Source organism: Urocitellus parryii, chromosome 2 (genome assembly GCF_045843805.1).
Source record: "Urocitellus parryii isolate mUroPar1 chromosome 2, mUroPar1.hap1, whole genome shotgun sequence".
Lineage (NCBI taxonomy): Eukaryota > Metazoa > Chordata > Mammalia > Rodentia > Sciuridae > Urocitellus > Urocitellus parryii.
The window spans coordinates 83,720,990-83,739,333 of record NC_135532.1 but is presented as its reverse complement, the minus strand read 5'-3'; the positions used below and the strand labels follow the sequence as shown (position 1 = coordinate 83,739,333).

The window sequence follows — 18,344 nt, the reverse complement described above, 5'->3', positions numbered from 1 at the left end:
GACCTACATTGTTTTCAAACTTTTTTTTTTTTTTTTCAGAGAAGGAACTGTGCATGTTTTGGATGTGAAACTATACCAAGGTTGGTTTAGGTGGTTTGATCTTATTCTTATTACAGATTCACCTTGCAGGGGTCAGCAACTCCACCACAAATACTGTTGTGAAAAATAAGCATTTCTGTTGCATTGTCAATGTATTTGAAAAATACTAGGCACTAAAATCACCATGATAACTTGAATAAAATGAAATAAAACAAAATTTTTACTTAGAAAAGAATAGTTAGATGTTAGGCCCTTATCGTACCAATTACAGTAAGAAAGATTGTTTTTTTTTCTCCCTAACCCCTTCCCTTTTGATGCTGGGAATTGAACAAGGGCTTCACAAGGCTAGGCACATATTTCTACTATTGGGCTACACCCCTAGCTCCTACCTAACCTTAAAAAAATTTTTTTTTCTAATTAAAAATGTGAAACTGATCAGAACGGAACACTTAAAAAATATGGAGCAGAAATTCTTTGCCTCTGCACTGCTGACATTTTGGGCAGATACCTCTGTTGTGTAGGCTGGACTGGGGTATTGTAGGATGTTCAGCAGCAGATCTGACCAGGACCCACTAGATACTAGTAGCATTTTTCCTTATCCATAGCCAGGAAAACTAAAAATATCTTCAGATCTCACCAAGATCCTCGGGGATAAAATGAGAAAATGCTCCAGACCAACTACTGCATTAAAGGAATTACAAAAACTCCTCTAATTCTACCATCTAGAAATATAAACTTTTTGCTTAACATAAATAAAAATTATAAAACATGTTACATTGAACGTATTGTACTATAGCTACCTCTTTTCCCTCGCTAATACAACATCAACATTTTTGTTATGTAATGTCCTGACACTGAATGAATGCACCTGTAGTATTAGAGAATATAATTGTTTTAAATAAGGTTATAGTAAATTTATTTCTTTAGAATAAATTCCTAAACTAAAGTAAAATCATCTTAATCTGACGCTGTCCACTGGCACGGTGAAGAACTTCATAGACATCCAGCATGTGCCCTCACGCGCCAAGTGCCCTTTACTCAGGATCCATTTTTAAATCGAGATGAGTCTTCTCACCTCCCAGCGCTAGACCCTGCGGGTTCTAGTCTAGCTGCCTGTCAAAGGACTGCCCCAAAGGGCTTGGTGTCCTCCACTGTCTGAGGGCGCTGTGGAATTAACAGCGGCCCAGGAAGGGCCCAGAGGCTGCCCTCCGTCCGTGGACGCTCTACCCATCCCGCTGTGCCCTCTCGGTGGCCTCGGCGTTTGGGAAGTGTTTCTAGGAGACCGAGCTTGCCGACTGCGCCTGCGCGGTTGACGCTCTCCGGGGCGGCCTGACGGACATAGGCGCTGGCCGGTTGAGGGAGTTTCCCCTGGCTCAGAGTTGCTGTCGCCGTCCGGTGCCTTCGCTACATGGTACGCCAGTGAGGCCGGCGGCCGACAGACGTTCCTCAGAATGGAGCACATCCGTACGACCAAGGTAGTCTGGCGCGGGAAAGCCATTAGCCACTGGCCTAGGTCTCACTTAGCGGAGGCGGAAGGCGACGAAGGCTCTGTTGGCCCTAGCAGGGCTGGGGACCGGAGGGGCGGGGGGCCTGGTCTGCCACTGCAGGGTCAGTTTTGGCTAAGTGGGCGCTTCGCGGAGGCCTGTACTTTTGGACGCAGGGTCTTTTAGGAGCTCCGGGTGCTTTGGTGGGGGGCTAAGTTCTGGAAAATTGGTTGCCGCCCCCTTAGCTCTATATTTTCTTGGGCAAAATTGGGGCTGCTGTAACTTTGGGGTATTCAGCCATTCTCCCCCTTACGTACCGAAAAACTGGTGGGTTCCCAAATTACCATTACTATGCTTTGTAAGGTATAGCCCTTAACGTTTCATTGTCCCGTGTCACAGATTCATGATGCAAGTTTGGAAGAGTCCAAATCAGCTCTGCTTTCCGCCTTACTTTCTTGTCTGTCTCCAGTGTTTTTGTGTCTGTGCTTCAAATTGTAGGCATTGTTCTTAGTTAGGGTCAATAGTTTAAAGAGAAATTATACAGAAGGTTAAAGTGTTGTATAATATTTCAAAAGGTTGGATGGAACTTTCTTCAATTGAGATTATTGTTTATAAATCCTATACTTCGTTTTTATTTGCAAGATATTTGTGCATGAGTAAGTATTTTTATGATTTTGTTACAAGAGTAAAGCTGAAAGGAAATGGTATCAGAATATTATCAAATAATTTTTTCAACAACATTTAAAGCAAACTTCAACTTCTGGAGGGGGAAAAACAGACTGAGATCAGAACTGAGTAATGAATTAAGATCATGGGCAGTCTGTCATTTTTAAAATTATTTATTAGAAGGACTTTTTGTGAAAGCAGGCTCTATGTTTGCCAGAGCAGAAATCATCAGTCAGTTGCTGCTCATCTTAAAAAGTTACAGCTCATTTACGAACAAGTAAATCTGTGTTATCATTACTGGGATAAGGAGAATTTGAGATCTTTATCTTTAAAATGTTTCACAGCCCTTTTTAAGGTGCACATAGATTTTTTTAAAAAAAATTTTTAAAGAGAAAAAAGATATAGTAGCTAAAAAAATTCAACTTGTTGGCAGTTAAAGTTTGAAAGTAGAAGGGTGACAGAGTAAATAACCAAACTTACAGAAGATGTACCCTTGGAAAAGGGGATTAGAGTAGACATGGGATCAGGATCTTGTCCTGCCTGGTTAGAGGGTTCCAGATGCGAGCTAACGTGGGCTTTTGGCATGTGACTTCTTTCTACACTAATTTGAATCTCATCTTTGCATGTTTTAGATACTTACCACAGTGCATAGCACACAATAGAAAACCAGTCAAAGTGAACTGAGTCTAATCAACTAAAACAAACCCTACTTTTTAAAAGAGAGAGTGAGAGTGAGAGAGAGAGAATTTTTTTTAATATTTATTTTTTAGTTTTCAGCGGACACAACATCTTTCTTTGTATGTGGTGCTGAGGATCGAACGCGGCCGCACACTTGCCAGGCGGGCGCGCTAGCACTTGAGCCACATCCCCAGCCCACAAACCCTACTTTTAAGTGAATGATAAGAGTAAACACTGTTGAAAAATCTTTAGGACCCTTTGTTATTTTTAATTTTTTTCTCCTTCACTTAATGATGAACATATATCTCTGTTTTTATTTGTATTGCTATAACCAGTTTTACTATCTCCTTGAAGATTGTTGCTAGTGACTTTCATTGAGCCTCATGTTTCATTTTTACCATTGATGGACTGTTCTCCAATTTATGTTCTGATTTAGTTTTATCTTTTCACAGGGGGTCCATGCTGGTAGTTTAGTAAAGCTCCTTTATGTTTTTTAAATATGGAGAGATTTCTGACTAATTTTCTATTAAAATTACTTCTCATGTGTTCCTTTACTACATTGTGCCATTTAAGAAATTTATATATATTTATGTATATATATGTATATATATAAATACATATATTTTTTAGTTGTTGATGGACCTTTATTTTATTTATTTATATGTGGTGCTGAGGATTGAACCCAGTGCCTCACACATGCTAGGCAAGCACTCTACCACTGAGCTATAACCCCAGCCCTACATTACATCATTTTTATAGCATTGGATTATTACCGCAGAATTAAGTGGGCGTGGTAGACTTCAATTAAACAAATATTTGTTAAACACCTATTTTGTGTCAGGCACTGCACAGATACTGGACATATAGTAGCAAGATAGATTGGACCTCCTAATACGTTCTGATAACTATTGTATAGACTGTCTTTTTTTAATCATTAGCCTATTGTGAAAATAACTTGTTCTTAAAAATTGATCTGAACATAGCCAACTTTTTGTTTCCATTATGCATAGCCTCCACATGGACATAGTTAATTTGCTGCAAAATAATTGTAAGTATTTCACAATGAAAAATTGATTGTATTAGGTTTATTAGCTTTTTTTTAAAAAAAAACTTATATAGATTAGTCACTATAACTGTGGTACTATATAACTACTTAGTAATTTATTTTGTTTAGATAGCGTATAACCCTGTCCATTGGATTTCATTATCTCCATTTACAGAGGAGGAAGAAATAGTCTTAGAGAGTTTGCATAACCTGCCCAATTAGTTCATGAGGACTAGTTTTAAACTAGAGTTTGTTAACTCCAAAGACTATGTATGCTTTTTTTATTGTCTCTTTAGTTTGAAGCCAATTGTTAAATTTGTATTAATTTAAAAGTAAATACAGATTATAATTCTAAAAGTTTTCTTTCCCAAATCTGTTCTTATCATAAGTATTATTTATATATTATTATTTTTATTGTTTAGAATCAATTTTTTATGGACCACTAACTAGAGATTAGTATTTTAGCTGAGTACTAATTAAATGGCTTTCTCAGGAACAGATATATCATCCTGTTTTGGTCAAATTTAGTTTACTGATTTTATGAGGTCAATAAATATGTTAAGTCCCTGAATTTGAATTTCCAAAAGGGCATTTCCAAGTTATACTTAGGAACACTGTAGCTACTGCCTGTCACTGACTTTGAGCTCTAATTTTGCCGTAATCAGGTGATTCTGCTAATACATAATGAAAAATATGCAATGGCAGTATCCTTTGCCTGCTAGGCTCCAGTACTTTGGCTGACATCATATATTGATTTTGAATGATATTATACCGTCTGTGAATAAGAACTCAATGAAAGTAGGGCTTTGTAGGGCTTGTTATAGAATTCAGATTTGTCCCTCCAAATCTGATCTTACTGGGGCTCAAATTCCAAAAGTAATGCCCAACTTATTCTTTAGCTCGATCCTTCTTATTGTCATTAGAATGTGAGAGCATACGTGTATATGTGTAGAAATATATAAATATATGTTATCTGTTACAAAGAGTGAAGAAGATACAAAACTAAAATAAGGAAAAACTATCATTATTTAAATTATTGTTGTAATAAGAGCAAACTTTTGAGGAGTACCTGAACACTTTTCTCCAAGTGGTGTGCTATTTTGACTGTCACTAACATTATCTCATTTTTACAGGTGAGAAAACTGAAAGTTTATTGAGATTGAATAACATAAAATAAGTTGTCCTGGCTCACATAGCTATCTGGGAGCTAGCTAGCCAGGGAGATTACTGGAGCTTGGTTTTTAAATTCAGGTCTTTCTGATATCAGGCCTATTTTTAACCATTATACTCTCCTACCATACAGAATAATTATCTAGTCAAGATTTGAGTGGTGAGATAGGGCAGTGTGAGTAGGAATGGAGAGGAATGTGAGAAACTAAAGGTAAGATTTTTTTCTAGTAATTAGCTGATTATGAGGGACTGGAGCTCTGAAAACAGTCAAGCAGATTTGTGAGTTGTCTGTAATCATTAAAATTTTTCACTGTGGGTGAGTGTATACAAAAATATGTGGAGATTCTGTAGAGAAGAGTGGGAAAGTAAGGGCCTAGGAACCCTTAAAAAGGGGCAACTGCAAAAGAGTAGTACAGATAAAATTGGAAGAGGTGAAATTGCAGACGGGAGAGTTGCCATCTTTGCTCTTCTAATTTCCTTCTTCATGCCCATCTCTGCTCTTACTTCTTCATCTTTCTTGGAACAGTCACTGTTCTAGGTACTAGGAAAATGGTGATGAGAAAGTCAGACAAAAAGTCCTGCCCTAATAAAAACATATTTCCTTGTTGGAGAAGACACAGTTATTAACAAAATAAGTTAAGTAGATAAGATGCTGTATGGTGGTATAAAAATATGCTGTGGATAAAAATAAAGCCAGCAAGGTCTGTAGAGTACCAGGGTGGGGTTAGAGGGATGTCAGTTGTAAATCGGGTAGTTCAGATCTGAAACTGGTGAGGGAATGTGCCATTCTCACTTGAGGGAAAGGAGAGAGAGTCCTACAGCAGGGGCAGAAATTCTTTGTAAGGCATGCTTGAAGCTAAGGACCACCAAGAAGGCTTGAACAGAGTAAGTGAGGAAAAGCTGAGTAGAAGATTGAAGTTGAAGATCAGGGGTACATTACTGTAGAAGGCCAATGTAAAATCTTACTTTTTACTGTGAGCTAGAAAGCCATTGATGGAGGGTCAGCTGTTTTTTTTTTTTTTTTAAAGAGAGAGTGAGAGAGGAGAGAGAGAGAGAGAGTGAGAGAGGAGAGAGAGAGAGAGAGAGAGAGAGAATTTTTAATATTTATTTTTTAGTTCTCGGCGGACACAACATCTTTGTTGGTATGTGGTGCTGAAGATCGAACCCGGGTCGCACGCATGCCAGGCGAGCCCGCTACCGCTTGAGCCACATTCCCAGCCAAGGGTCAGCTGTTTTTAACACTGCAGAAGGGCAACGTAAGCTAGAAAGTTCCCACTGGATTTGTGATTTGAGCTTATTCTTTCCTCTCTTAAGTCCATAACTGTTTTATTGATAATTTATTCAGTCAGACATTATTCTAAGAACTGGGGATACATGATTGAAAAAAAAGATAATCTCTGCCTTCCACTTAACATCTACTTCATAAATGCCAATTTGATTTACTCTTTCTTTTTAATACTGGGGATTGAACCCAGGCTGAACCCAGGGCCACTCTACCACTGAGCTACATCCCCAGACCTTTTATTTTTATTTTTTGTTTTGAGACAGGGTCTCACTAAATAACCCAGGCTGGCCTTGAACTTTTGATCTTTCTGCCTCAGCCTTCCAAGTCCTTGGGATTGCAGGCATGTGCTGCCACTCCCAGCTACTTTCTTTTTAATAGCCAATTCTTATAGGATGTTGGTGTGGAATACTGATTCTGTAGATTCCAAGTGGGTGTTCTGGCAATAAAGAGGAAGCACAACAAGCATCAGAAGCTGTGAAGATGTATTTTCTGCTTGGGATTCACTCCACATATCATGTAGTTGTAGAGTTAGCATCTGTTGATCAGAGAAGTTAGATAAAAGAAAGCCATGGATCGCTTCCTGTCCCAGTAGAGATAACCAGGTGTCTGAATTTCTGATGTGATTTTGTGTATGTATGATTTCATATGTTTTCTATTTCCAGCTTTGTAAACAGATGAAATTTGAAGTTCCTATATAGACTATTCAGTGAAGATCTTTTAGTGAAAGCCTATATAGTTTGAACTAAATAATCCTTAAAGTAATGCATGTGTTGGCATTTATTATCCCTCACTAAAGTGACCACATCCTCCAGTTCCAGTATAAAATCTTTCTTCTTGCCCCATTGTTTTTCATTTACTCTTTTCCCAGAAGTCTTTTCTACCTTCCCCATTTATGTTTTGCCTTTTTAAGGATCCTATCACTATTTTCCTAGTGCCGCAGTGGTGGTGACCTGAAGGAGTTGTAGTTGCTTCTTAAACATGTCCCTTAAAACATTTCTAAGAAAAGCCTGGGGGTAATCTACAGCCACATCTGTAAAATACATTTCCTTTTTTTTTTTTTTTAAGAGAGAGAGAGAGAGAGAATTTTTTAATATTTATTTTTTAGTTTTCGGCAGACACAACATCTTTGTTTGTATGTGGTGCTGAGGATCGAACCCAGGCCGCACGCATGCTAGGCGAGCGTGCTACCGCTTGAGCCACATCCCCAGCCCATTTTTTTTTTAAATTGTTTCTCCTTTAGTTATACATGACAGTAGAATCCATTTTGACAAATTACACAAGCATGGAATATATCTTGTTCTAATTCATACTCCAGGACCTCCATTTCATTCTTTGGTGAAAAAGAGAAATATAAAAAAGCAGTTGTTTTAAAAATTGACTAAATCTATAGGCTGAAATTTGTATGCTGATATTTTAGCAATGAAAAAGATCCAAGTTTCTCTCTTTTGGAGGAGGGTTTGCAGCAAATAGCAGAATAATTAGCATATTTTCTCAAAACTTATTTTCTTCAGAACTTTAAATACTAAATAAATGTTTTGGAATAATTTCAGATTAATTTTAGTATCTGTAACATCCATTTGCCTATTGCTATACTGAAGCACTTATATGTAATGAATTTCTACTATTTTCTTAATTTGAGTTTGATTTTGCATTTAGTAAGGTTATAAATAATCCTCAGCTTATTAGTCAGATACACTTTTCACTCAGACTTATTTTTATTTCTCTGTGCCTGATATTAATGAATGGTAACCAAGCTGATAAGTTTAAAGTCTTTATATCTTTATTTCTCCTTTATCTCCTTCCTCCTTTTCACATTTGTTTTGTTACATTATTAGTCTGAGACTGTTCTTTTCTTGTCACAGCTTACTCCAGAACCCTAATATTTCTCCTATCCACCCCTAGATTGCTTCATTAACCTCTTACCTGGTTACCCCTACCCAATCCAGCATTTTCTCCACAGTGATTCTGGAATGATTTTCAAAACCATATCTGTCATGTAGTACAGTGCTTAATGACCTCTATTTATATCCTTTTATCTACAGCACAGGCTCTACATTAATACTTTTCTCTCATCTGGTAAAATGCTATTCCTCATATATTGAAATATAAATGCTTTATCTCTATTGAGAATTTTGTATTTTCTTTCTGTTTCTATTAGTGAAGGAAGTATTGTTTATTTTTTTATTTTTATGTTTTTTATTAGTGCATTATAGTTATACATAATATTGGGGTTCATTTTGACATAAACATACATGCATGGAATATAATTTATTTTATTTTTTATTTTTTTAAATTTTAATTTTTTTAATTTGTTTTAATTAGTTACACATGACAGTACAATGATCTTGACATATCATACATTTGAATCAGATCAGGTATAATTTCTCATTTTTCTGAGTGAACAGGTTGCAGAATCACATTGGTCATGCAGTTACGTATATACATACAGCAATAATAATGTCTATTTTATTCTGCTGTCCTTCCTTTCCCCCCCAAAGGAAGTATTGTTGATTCTTGCTTTCAGCAATTTGTATTAGGAAAACAGTAGTTATTTTTCTAATTATAGAGCACATTGGGATATTGAATTTGCTTTTTAAACTTAAATACACATACTTCATTTATCCTTTCAAACCTAACTGAATAGTACAACCTACTGTACCAGATTACTAACTGAAGTAATTTTGCAGATACTTCTTGGAGCATTTTATTGCTTATATTTATCAGACAAATAAGGGTAAAATATCAGACATTTATTATCAACCTTACTACAGCCCTCTGAGGGAAAGTTTATTGCCCATATTTTACAGATGTGAGCATGAGATCCAGGACAGGTTGTCCTTTAGTTGATAGCCAGTAAATTTTTATTGAGTGAGTTAGTAAACTTTCTTTACTGGTATTACACACACACACACACACCACTTTGTGAGTGTATGTGTGCATGTAATGCAGTTGTATATTTTAAGCCTTCAAGTTATATTAAGTTCCTTTAAAAAGTGGGAGAACTAGACATGTCAGGGCCTTAAATATTAGGAAAAAGAACCTAGAGAGAGAAGATAGCTCATGTGAGTTCAGAGCATGAGGGATTAATTTGGAATTAAAGGAGAATCAGTTCTGGGGCTGGCGTTGTGGCTCAGCAGTAGAGCACACACCTAACAACTGCAAGACCCTGAGTTTGATCCTCAGCACCACATAAAAATAAATAAATAAAGGTATTGTGTCCAACTACAAATAAAAAATTTTAAAAAATGTAAAAAAAAAATCAGTTCTGTAAGAATGAGAGCTGAGCACAGTGATGCATGCCTATAATCCCAGCTACTTGGAAGGCTGAGGCAGGAGGATTGCAAGTTTGAAACCAGCCTCAGCAGCTTAGTAAGACCTTTTCATAAATAAATAAATAGGTTGCAGTGTAGCTCAGTGACAAGTGACCCTTAGTTCAATCCTCAGTATTGTGAAAAAAGAATGAGCAAGTGAACTTTTTAAATACAGAGTCTTTATCTCTGTTTCCTCAGATGACTGAACGGAGTTCAAGTGAGGCTTGGAATTTGTACTTCTGCCAAGTTTTGGAGATGATTCAGATGAGGTTTGATTCTTGAATACAATGGATCAAAATTAACAAAGGGGATTTCAGATAATATTTAATGTAAAACTAGGGGGAATCAGGAAATAGGGTTATTGTTGGAAATAATATTTTCTGTCTGAATTTTCCATCTTGATAAAGATCCAGTAGAAAAGAACTCTGTACTATACAATTATACTATACAATTTCAAAGGAAGAGTGATTTTTCCCTGATTGGGTGATAGGGTAGGAATAGAACTGACAGCCCAAACATGTATTGCCAAAATAAATAACTATGCAGATGAAGCAAGCTGAATAATAACTGTGTTCTACTAATAGTTTTTTTTTACTTTTTAAACATTTTTTTGTTCATTTATTCATGAATTAATACCCGCTGTTTACCCACTTTATAGGGAGGGAAATGGCAGCTGAGAGAAATAAGGAATGTACAGTGGGATAAAGAAAAATCCTATTTAATGAATACCATGAATGGCTTCGACAAAGGGCACCACTTGAATTGTGGGTACCTTCCATTTTTTTTCCCTTTGGGAAATATTTCCTCTGAGGCAGTTCATCTTGGTTCAACACTTACTATGTCAAACACTATTCTAGCCATTAAGAGATATTTAGAAATAAGAAAGATTCAGTCCTCACCCTGTAATATATTACGGTTTTTAGTGGGAAGGACAGACCTATGAACAGATGCTTTCATTCTAACTTAGCACTTATTTTAATAGTAGTGGAAGGAGCTGATTTTGAAGTATTTAGGTGATGAAATTGGTAGGAATTAGTGAATATCATGAGTCAAGAATTCAGGATGCTTTCCAGATTTCCAGTGTGGGTGACTTGATAAGGATAAAATAACATAACTTACACCCAAATACATAATTAGGATCATATTTTTGAGGGGTGAGAGGGGAAATCAGTTCTGTTTTTAGTGTGTTTAATATTATTCTTGAGACATCCAAGTGGAGGCAGTATAGCCCCAGGGAAGGCGGTCCAGCTCAGGAATTAGACAACACAAGGTTGTAATTGCTATCCCAGTTCCTAGCTTCTACTAGCTGAATGGGACTACTGATTGTACCCACCACATAGAATTTGTGAAAAAGAAAAGAAATAATGTACATTAAATTCCTATTAGGATTCTGGGCACATAATAAGCTCTCAATAATGTCAGGAATTGCTATTATATGCGTAGGGAGACAGTGTAAACTCAGGAGAGATCAGTTGACATATAGTTTGGGGAGTCATTAACAGATGGCTAAAATAATGTCAGTGACATTATGGAGAATGATCACTGAGGGAAAATAGTAATAAATAGGGGATGGACAGGGAGGGTTAAAAAAATCCATGAAAAGAAGTATGATTGTCTTCCATTTTAGGCTTCTGATTGGAGAAATGTTATTATCTTTTAAAAATCCAAAACCGAAAAACTTCACATAGATTTTTTTTTTTTTAACCAGGATTTGAACCCAGGTTTGCTCAACCACTGAGCCACATCCTCAGCCCCTTTTTAATTTTTTTTTTTTTTTTTAATTTTGAGACAGGGTCTCACCAAGTTGCTTAGAGCCTTGCTAAATTGCCAAGGCTGGCTTTGAACTTGGAATCCTCTTGCCTCAGCCTCTCTAGTCACTGGGATTACATGTAAGCACCACTGCGCCCGGTTCACATGTACTTCTTTTTTTGGTTTTTCAATATTTACTTTTTAGTTATAGGTGGACACATGTCTTTATATTACTTTATGTGGTGCTGAGGATCAAACCTAGTGCCTCACGCATCTAAGCAAATGCTCTGCCTCTGAGCCTCAGCCCCAGTCTGACATGTATTTCTTTTTAAAGTAAACTTTCTCGTTTCATTAATAAACTTTCTTTTAAATTTATTTATTTTTAGTAAACTCCCTTTTAAAACTAGTTGCCAATATACTTTTAAAAAAATTTTTTAGTTGTTGATGGACCTTTATTTTATTCATTTATTTATATGTGGTGCTGAGAATTGAACCTAGTGTCTCACACACAAGACAAGCACTCTACTACTGAGCCACAACCCTAGCCCTCCAATATACTTTTTTATTTTGTCTAAGTTGGGTACCTATTTGAAGTGCTAAAAAATGTTTGGCACACATTGTTAGTTTGAGTAGTGTCAATACTTTATGATAACTGTTATTTTCATGTTTGTTCATAATTTCCCTTTATATAGCCCATAACACTTTTTTTTTTTAGCTTAAGGAAATAAGGTTGAGAGTTATGTTGTGGAATTATAATTGCTATTGTTTGCCTAAGTGCCCTTTCCAGCCAAGTCTAGCACAGTTGGAGAAGAACATATAATTGTTGATCCCATTTGTGTTAAAAGATGTTTAAGTTTTGATTCACAATGTATGACATAGTGATGTTAGATATTTACTTTATGGAGAAATGGTCCCTAAACAATGAAATAAGTCTTAACCTCGAAGAGAAGAAATCTTTATTCAGGTTAGTAGGAAGCCTTCCTTTTTTTTGGTTTTTAAAAATTTGTTTTATTTAAAAAATTTTTTAAATTTAATTTTGTATTAAAATATGTATATATGTTTAGGTGTTGATGGACCTTTATTTTATTCATTTATTTATATGTGGTACTGAGAATTGAACCCAGTGCCTCACACATGCAAGGCAAGCTCACTACCACTAAGCCACGACCCCAGCCCTTTTTTTTTTTTTTTTTTTTTTTTTTTTGCATTTCTGGGAATTGAACCCAGGACTTGACAGATCTTTCTGTTTTCCTAAATATCAGTGTATAATAATTAGACAGTTTTTGTATATCAAATCAGGTCGACAGTTTTTGTATATCAAATCAACTGTCAGACCTGAGTTTTATAAATTAGATCATATATCTAAGTTTTCAGAGGAGAATATTCAAACTGAATTTATTACCTTAACTGTGTAAATAAAATTTTGCATCAAAAACAAATTTAATAATCTTCAAGTTTAAATTTTAACTTATTGGACAAATGCTATTATAAGCAGGCTTTCCATGGAAACAAAATTCTGGAAGAAAGGCTGAAGCTAATTAGCCTTTTACGTGCTGGTTATTGATTACCTTGGAAATAAATAATTTCATTTGAGATAATGATTAACTGTCTGGTTTTGAATATCTACACAATTTAAAGGAATATCTATAACCTACTGCTTTAGCTATAGATTGAAGTTTTTAAGTTGAATGATTATTTCACTTTTTTCCCCATAAGGGTGGATAACTTTAAATTTCAAAGCAGCAGTAGTCTCCTGCAGAATTCCTAATTAATCTTAATCCCACTTTCTCCTATGGTGACAATTGTGTGTGTGTACTTAAGACATAGTGTCATACTGTGTACCTGACTGTCTTAGGTAGTACAGGAGGCTGACACAGCACAGGACATAATCTGTGCAAGGGAATTCAGAGCTATAAAAAAGAAAAGCTAAGACATCAGTAACACATTAGTTTTTTAAGGAGAACTCTTGTTAGGAGGCAGAGCATCAGTATCAGTGAACCTTGAATAATGCTTAGTACTCAGCTAAGAGAGGAGACCCATATAGGAAAGGACACAGTGTGAGTAAAAAACTAAGAGCTGGACACAAAACCACCATTGTTCTGGTATGGGGGGAACAGAGAGACTAAGCTAGAGTTTGTAAACATTTAATTGTTTCCTGATTTAATTTCCCTATGAGTTTACTTCTAGAATTCTAGATATAATATTTTATATACTTGATTATATATACCTGATTGATTTTTTTCTATTTCAGATAAAAATGGACCCTTGATTATGAAAAATATTCTTGCATATTTATACTGCACTCCTTTTTCTTGTTCCTCTCAATATAAATGTTAATGTTTTTTTACAACCTATTCCCTGTTGGTTACATTTGCAACCAGATAATACTTAATGTGGTTTGTGGTGTATGTGTTTTCCTCCAAAAGATTGATGAAATTTAACATTGATGAAACTTAATATTAAATGAACTCTTGGTTTTTGGACAGAAGGAGGAACCAATTGAAAATGATGCTTGTTAGTCCCTGGAACAAAAAAAAATTATTTATACTACTTTTTTAAATATATATTTTTTAGTTGTAGATGGACACAATACCTTTATTTTGTTTATTTATTTATTTTTATGTGGTGCTGAGGCAGGTGCTGTACTACTGAGCCACATCCCCAGCCCCTATACTACTTTTTGAAGTGAAAATAACATCCTTTTCTTTTTTCAGGTTGAACAAGTAAAATTGCTTGATCGATTCAGTACCGGCAACAAGTCATTAACAGGAACACTCTATCTTACAGCCACACATCTATTATTTATAGACTCTCATCAAAAAGAAACCTGGGTAAGAAGGACCACAGCAGAACCATGAACTATGGCTATTACTGTGTTGTTTTGAATACATATAATTTTTAATTATTGGTTACTTAACCTGGAATTTTGGTGTTTTCATCCTATGCTCCCATCTATATCTGGTATATAGATATCATGTATCTATTATATCTGTAGAATACCAAACTCTCTACCTCCCTAAATAATTTAAAAATATCTATTTGTTCCTTTTAATTTTAAAAAATCTAAATAATGTATGTATATGTTAACAGATCAAATGAATTATTTGGTATATTTCACAATATTTTTATACCATATTACAATTAGGGTATTTAATTTTGTTTTGTTAGTATAAATATTGTAGTATACATATATTTATATAAGTATGTACGTTTTCAAGTATATGTTTATATGTAGCAGGTATACTTTCAAAAAATATATACTTGAAAATGTGTATATGCATATAATGTGCAGTTGACCCTTGAACAACATGTTGGGTTTAAACTTTGCAGGTCCATTCCTATGCCTATTCTTCCTTTTGCAACAGTCTGAGAAAACATTCAAACTATGTAGAATAAAAATTAAGAAAAATTAGATATGTCATGGATGCATAAAATATATGTAGATAATAGTCTGTCATTTACTACTACAAAATATACACAAATTCTTCAGGCACAGTGGCACACACCTATAATCTTAGAGGCTGAGGTAGGTGGATTGCAAATTCAAGGCCAGCTTTGGCTACTTAGCCCAACTCTGACTGAAAACAAATATTAAAAAAGGGCTGGGGATGTTGCTCAGTGGTAGAGTGGCCCTGAATTCAATTCCCAAGGAAAAAAAATAATTACACAATGGGGCTGGGAATGTGGCTCAAGCCGTAGCACGCTTCCCTGGCATGCTTGGGTCGCTGGGTTCAATCCTCAGCACCATGTAAAAATAAAGATGTTGTGTCCACCGAAAACTAAAAAATAAATATTTAAAAATTCTCTGTCTCTCTCTCTTAAAAAAAAAAATTACACAAGTTCTGTTACAAAAAGTTAACATTTATCAAAACTTACACTGCAAACACTTATAGGTATTTATACATGGTACCACTTACATTCAAGAAAAATATAAAGATTCAGTATTAAATCATAACTGTATGAAATTAAGGTAGTGTATACCGTAATACTGTAGTAATTTCATAGCTACCCCCTGTTGCTCAAGTGTAGTTACTATCCACTTTAAACTCTGGGACACTGATCATAAACAGTTGTGGTTTCTTTCTAGGAAATTGCATTGTATTATTGATTCTCATGGTTCTCTTGTTTTTACTGTATATAATGTATAATATATAAATAGGTATTAGTCAACATTTTATGTTGTATGTAGGGCTCTGGTCAGCAGCAGGCTATTAGCAAAGTTTGGGGGGAGTCAAAAGTTAATTATGGGCTTTTGACTAGTAAGGGGGTGTCAGTGCCCCCAACTTCTGTGTTATTGAAGGGTCAACTGTACAAACATCTTGTGTGCATTTCTTCCTTTTATATGTGCCAGAGTTTCCTTGGGGTATTTGCCTGGGAGTAACATTGCTGGATCTTGGATAAGCACATATTTAAGAATGACACCTCTTCAATATGGCTGTTCCAATTTATATTCTCAGTATAGTGTTACACATTTTCTGCATCCTACATTTGATATTGTCAACTCAAAGATTTTTGCCTGTCCTGTTCGTTATGCCATTGTGATGTTAAATTGCTGATTGGAAAAAGTTATCTTTTCAAATATTTTGGTCATTGGGTTTTCTTTTTTTCTCTTGGATTGTTTGTCTTTTATTTTAAAGGAGTCCTGGATTTTAATGCTTTGTCAGATACATGAATCATCATCCTTAGCTTCTCCCAGTGTGTGGCTTGTCTTTTATGTGTTTTTTTGTGTATGTCTTTGAATTAAAGTTTCAATTTGTAATGTTACAGGTTTTCCATTTTTTAAATGGTTGTAAAGATTCTTTGATAATTTCTTCTAAAAGCTTTTTTTAAATTTTTTTTTAATTGTTGATGGACCTTTATTTTATTCATATGTGGTGCTGAGAATCGAACCCAGTGCCTCATATACGTGCTAGGCAAGTACTCTACCTCTAGGCCACAACCCCAGCCTTAAATTCTTCTAAAAACTTTACATACAAGTTGTAGTACATCTGGGAAATATTTTGATTTATGGTATGACATAGGGATTTTCATTTCTTCATATGAACAACTGACATCATTTATTGACCATTTCCTTCCCTTGGTCTTTAAAGTAAACAGTCATAAATAAAGCTTCTGCATATGTGAAGGTTTGTTCTCTTCTATTTTTTTTTGGCATATTGACTACAACTATACTAGTACCGTACTGGTTTGTTGACTTGCTTCTTAATAATAAGTTTTGAGATGTAGTAAAGCACATCTTCTCAACTTATTCTCCATGTTTGTTATGACTGTTTTGTTCTTCCCTTTATTTATTCACTCATTTAGCACACATTTATTAAACACTTACTATATGTTTTTATATCACTATTCTAGGTATTATGGAAAGAATAGCCAGTAATAACAGATATAAATTCTGTCCTGAAAGAGCTCACTTTCTAATTGGGAGAAACAAATAATAAATAGGATAAATAAGTACTATGTATAGTGATAAGTAGTACTAAACAAGACATAAGAAAGAGAAATAAGGTGTGGTTTTGTGTCTGTGTGCTTCACAGGGAGAGACTTGGGTATGTTTCTGTGCCACAATGGCTATGCCAGATTTTAAACTCTCGATTTTATAAATGAAGAATCTCAGGGAAGCAGTGATTTGTTCAGTGTCACATAGGCAACTCAAAATTGTAAATGGAACTTAGGCAATGCAGTCAGGGAACTTTGGGTTCAAATCTCAATTGTATTGCTTACTGCTTGGGTTAGTATATCAGGGGGCTTTCTATTTAAGTCCGTGACTGTAAGGCTGAAGTGGCACCAAACCTTTCAAAGCAGAAGGAAGACTCCTCAGTACCTTCCCCTCTCTTTATCTGGGCTTCCCCTCCTGCCCTCCCTCCCCCATGCTCCCCTGCTGACTTTTCCTAACAAATTGTTAGAAAATTGGAACACTTAGAGAGTGCTGCTTGCATAGAAGGTAGAGAACACAGATTTCTGGCATTTTTAATCTCCTGAGGAAGATGGGTATTGCCAGTAAGGAAGGTTGGTTGAGAGGAATGACAGACCCATAGTATCTGCCAAAATGTGACTTCAAGTTTAGTACCCCCATAAAATAGATATACTACCAGATATCATGTAGGGCTTTGTGAATCTTGTATGAGAGAAAACAGGAAAAGCTTCTGGCCTAAAGCATAGAAGGGCCTCAGGAAATTGTAGCTGCTTTTCTTATATTTTTAAGCAATAGCATCAAGATTAGAGGCTGATTTTGTCTCCCAGTGCAGGGCACCATGTTGCCCTGGGGTGCATCCCTTATAGCACATGTTGGCTTCTCTCTATATATATTCTTTATATTCCCAGGAAGGCCATCCAGTTGACATATGATTGTATCAAGTTAAGGTGCTTACCCCAGAGAAGTTATATTCCCTAGAAGCACTGGATCCCTTCCCTACCTGTTACTTGAACAAGAACTGCCAGGAATTTTGCCTCACAGAGCCTTGTAAAATCATTTCTTATATTATCCACTCTACCTCCTCTTTATTCACCTGTCTCAATATCTTCTGTATATGTACTCCATCTCCTAGAGAAATAAATGAAATATGGATAAGTAATTCCTACACAGTATCGATACGTTGTTCCTGCAGCTGTTTCTTCAGATGTTGGGAATGTAGTTTAGGGGGCAGCAAAAAGATTGTTGTTTTCTTTCTTTCTACTATTGTCTTAAAAATGCTGTTTCTCTGAAGTGAAGTATGTTAGTATGCTATATTCATGTAAATGATTATTTTAATTCTAGAAGGAGTCTTATCAGCCTTTTTTCCTTGTTATCAGTTTACAGATGATGATTTTTTTCAAAGTTACATAACTAGGTAGAGCCTAGTTATGTAACTAGGCAGTCATAATAGTGGTATGATATTAAGTTTATTTTCCTTTATTTTCTGTTTAGATTCTGTTATTAT

At 35.5% G+C, this 18,344-nt stretch overlaps 1 protein-coding gene across 1 annotated transcript in view; it reads left to right on the top strand.

Moving 5' to 3' along the window:
* Positions 1–1,360: 1,360 nt before the first annotated feature.
* The window catches only part of Mtmr6 (myotubularin related protein 6), a 38,975-nt gene continuing 21,991 nt past the window's right edge, over positions 1,361–18,344 (top strand). The window contains exons 1-2 of the mRNA XM_026381108.2: positions 1,361–1,514; positions 14,142–14,258. Coding sequence (XP_026236893.1) covers positions 1,491–1,514; positions 14,142–14,258 — 141 coding nt within the window. The 5' untranslated portion in view covers positions 1,361–1,490. The remainder of the gene's footprint in view (positions 1,515–14,141; positions 14,259–18,344) is intronic.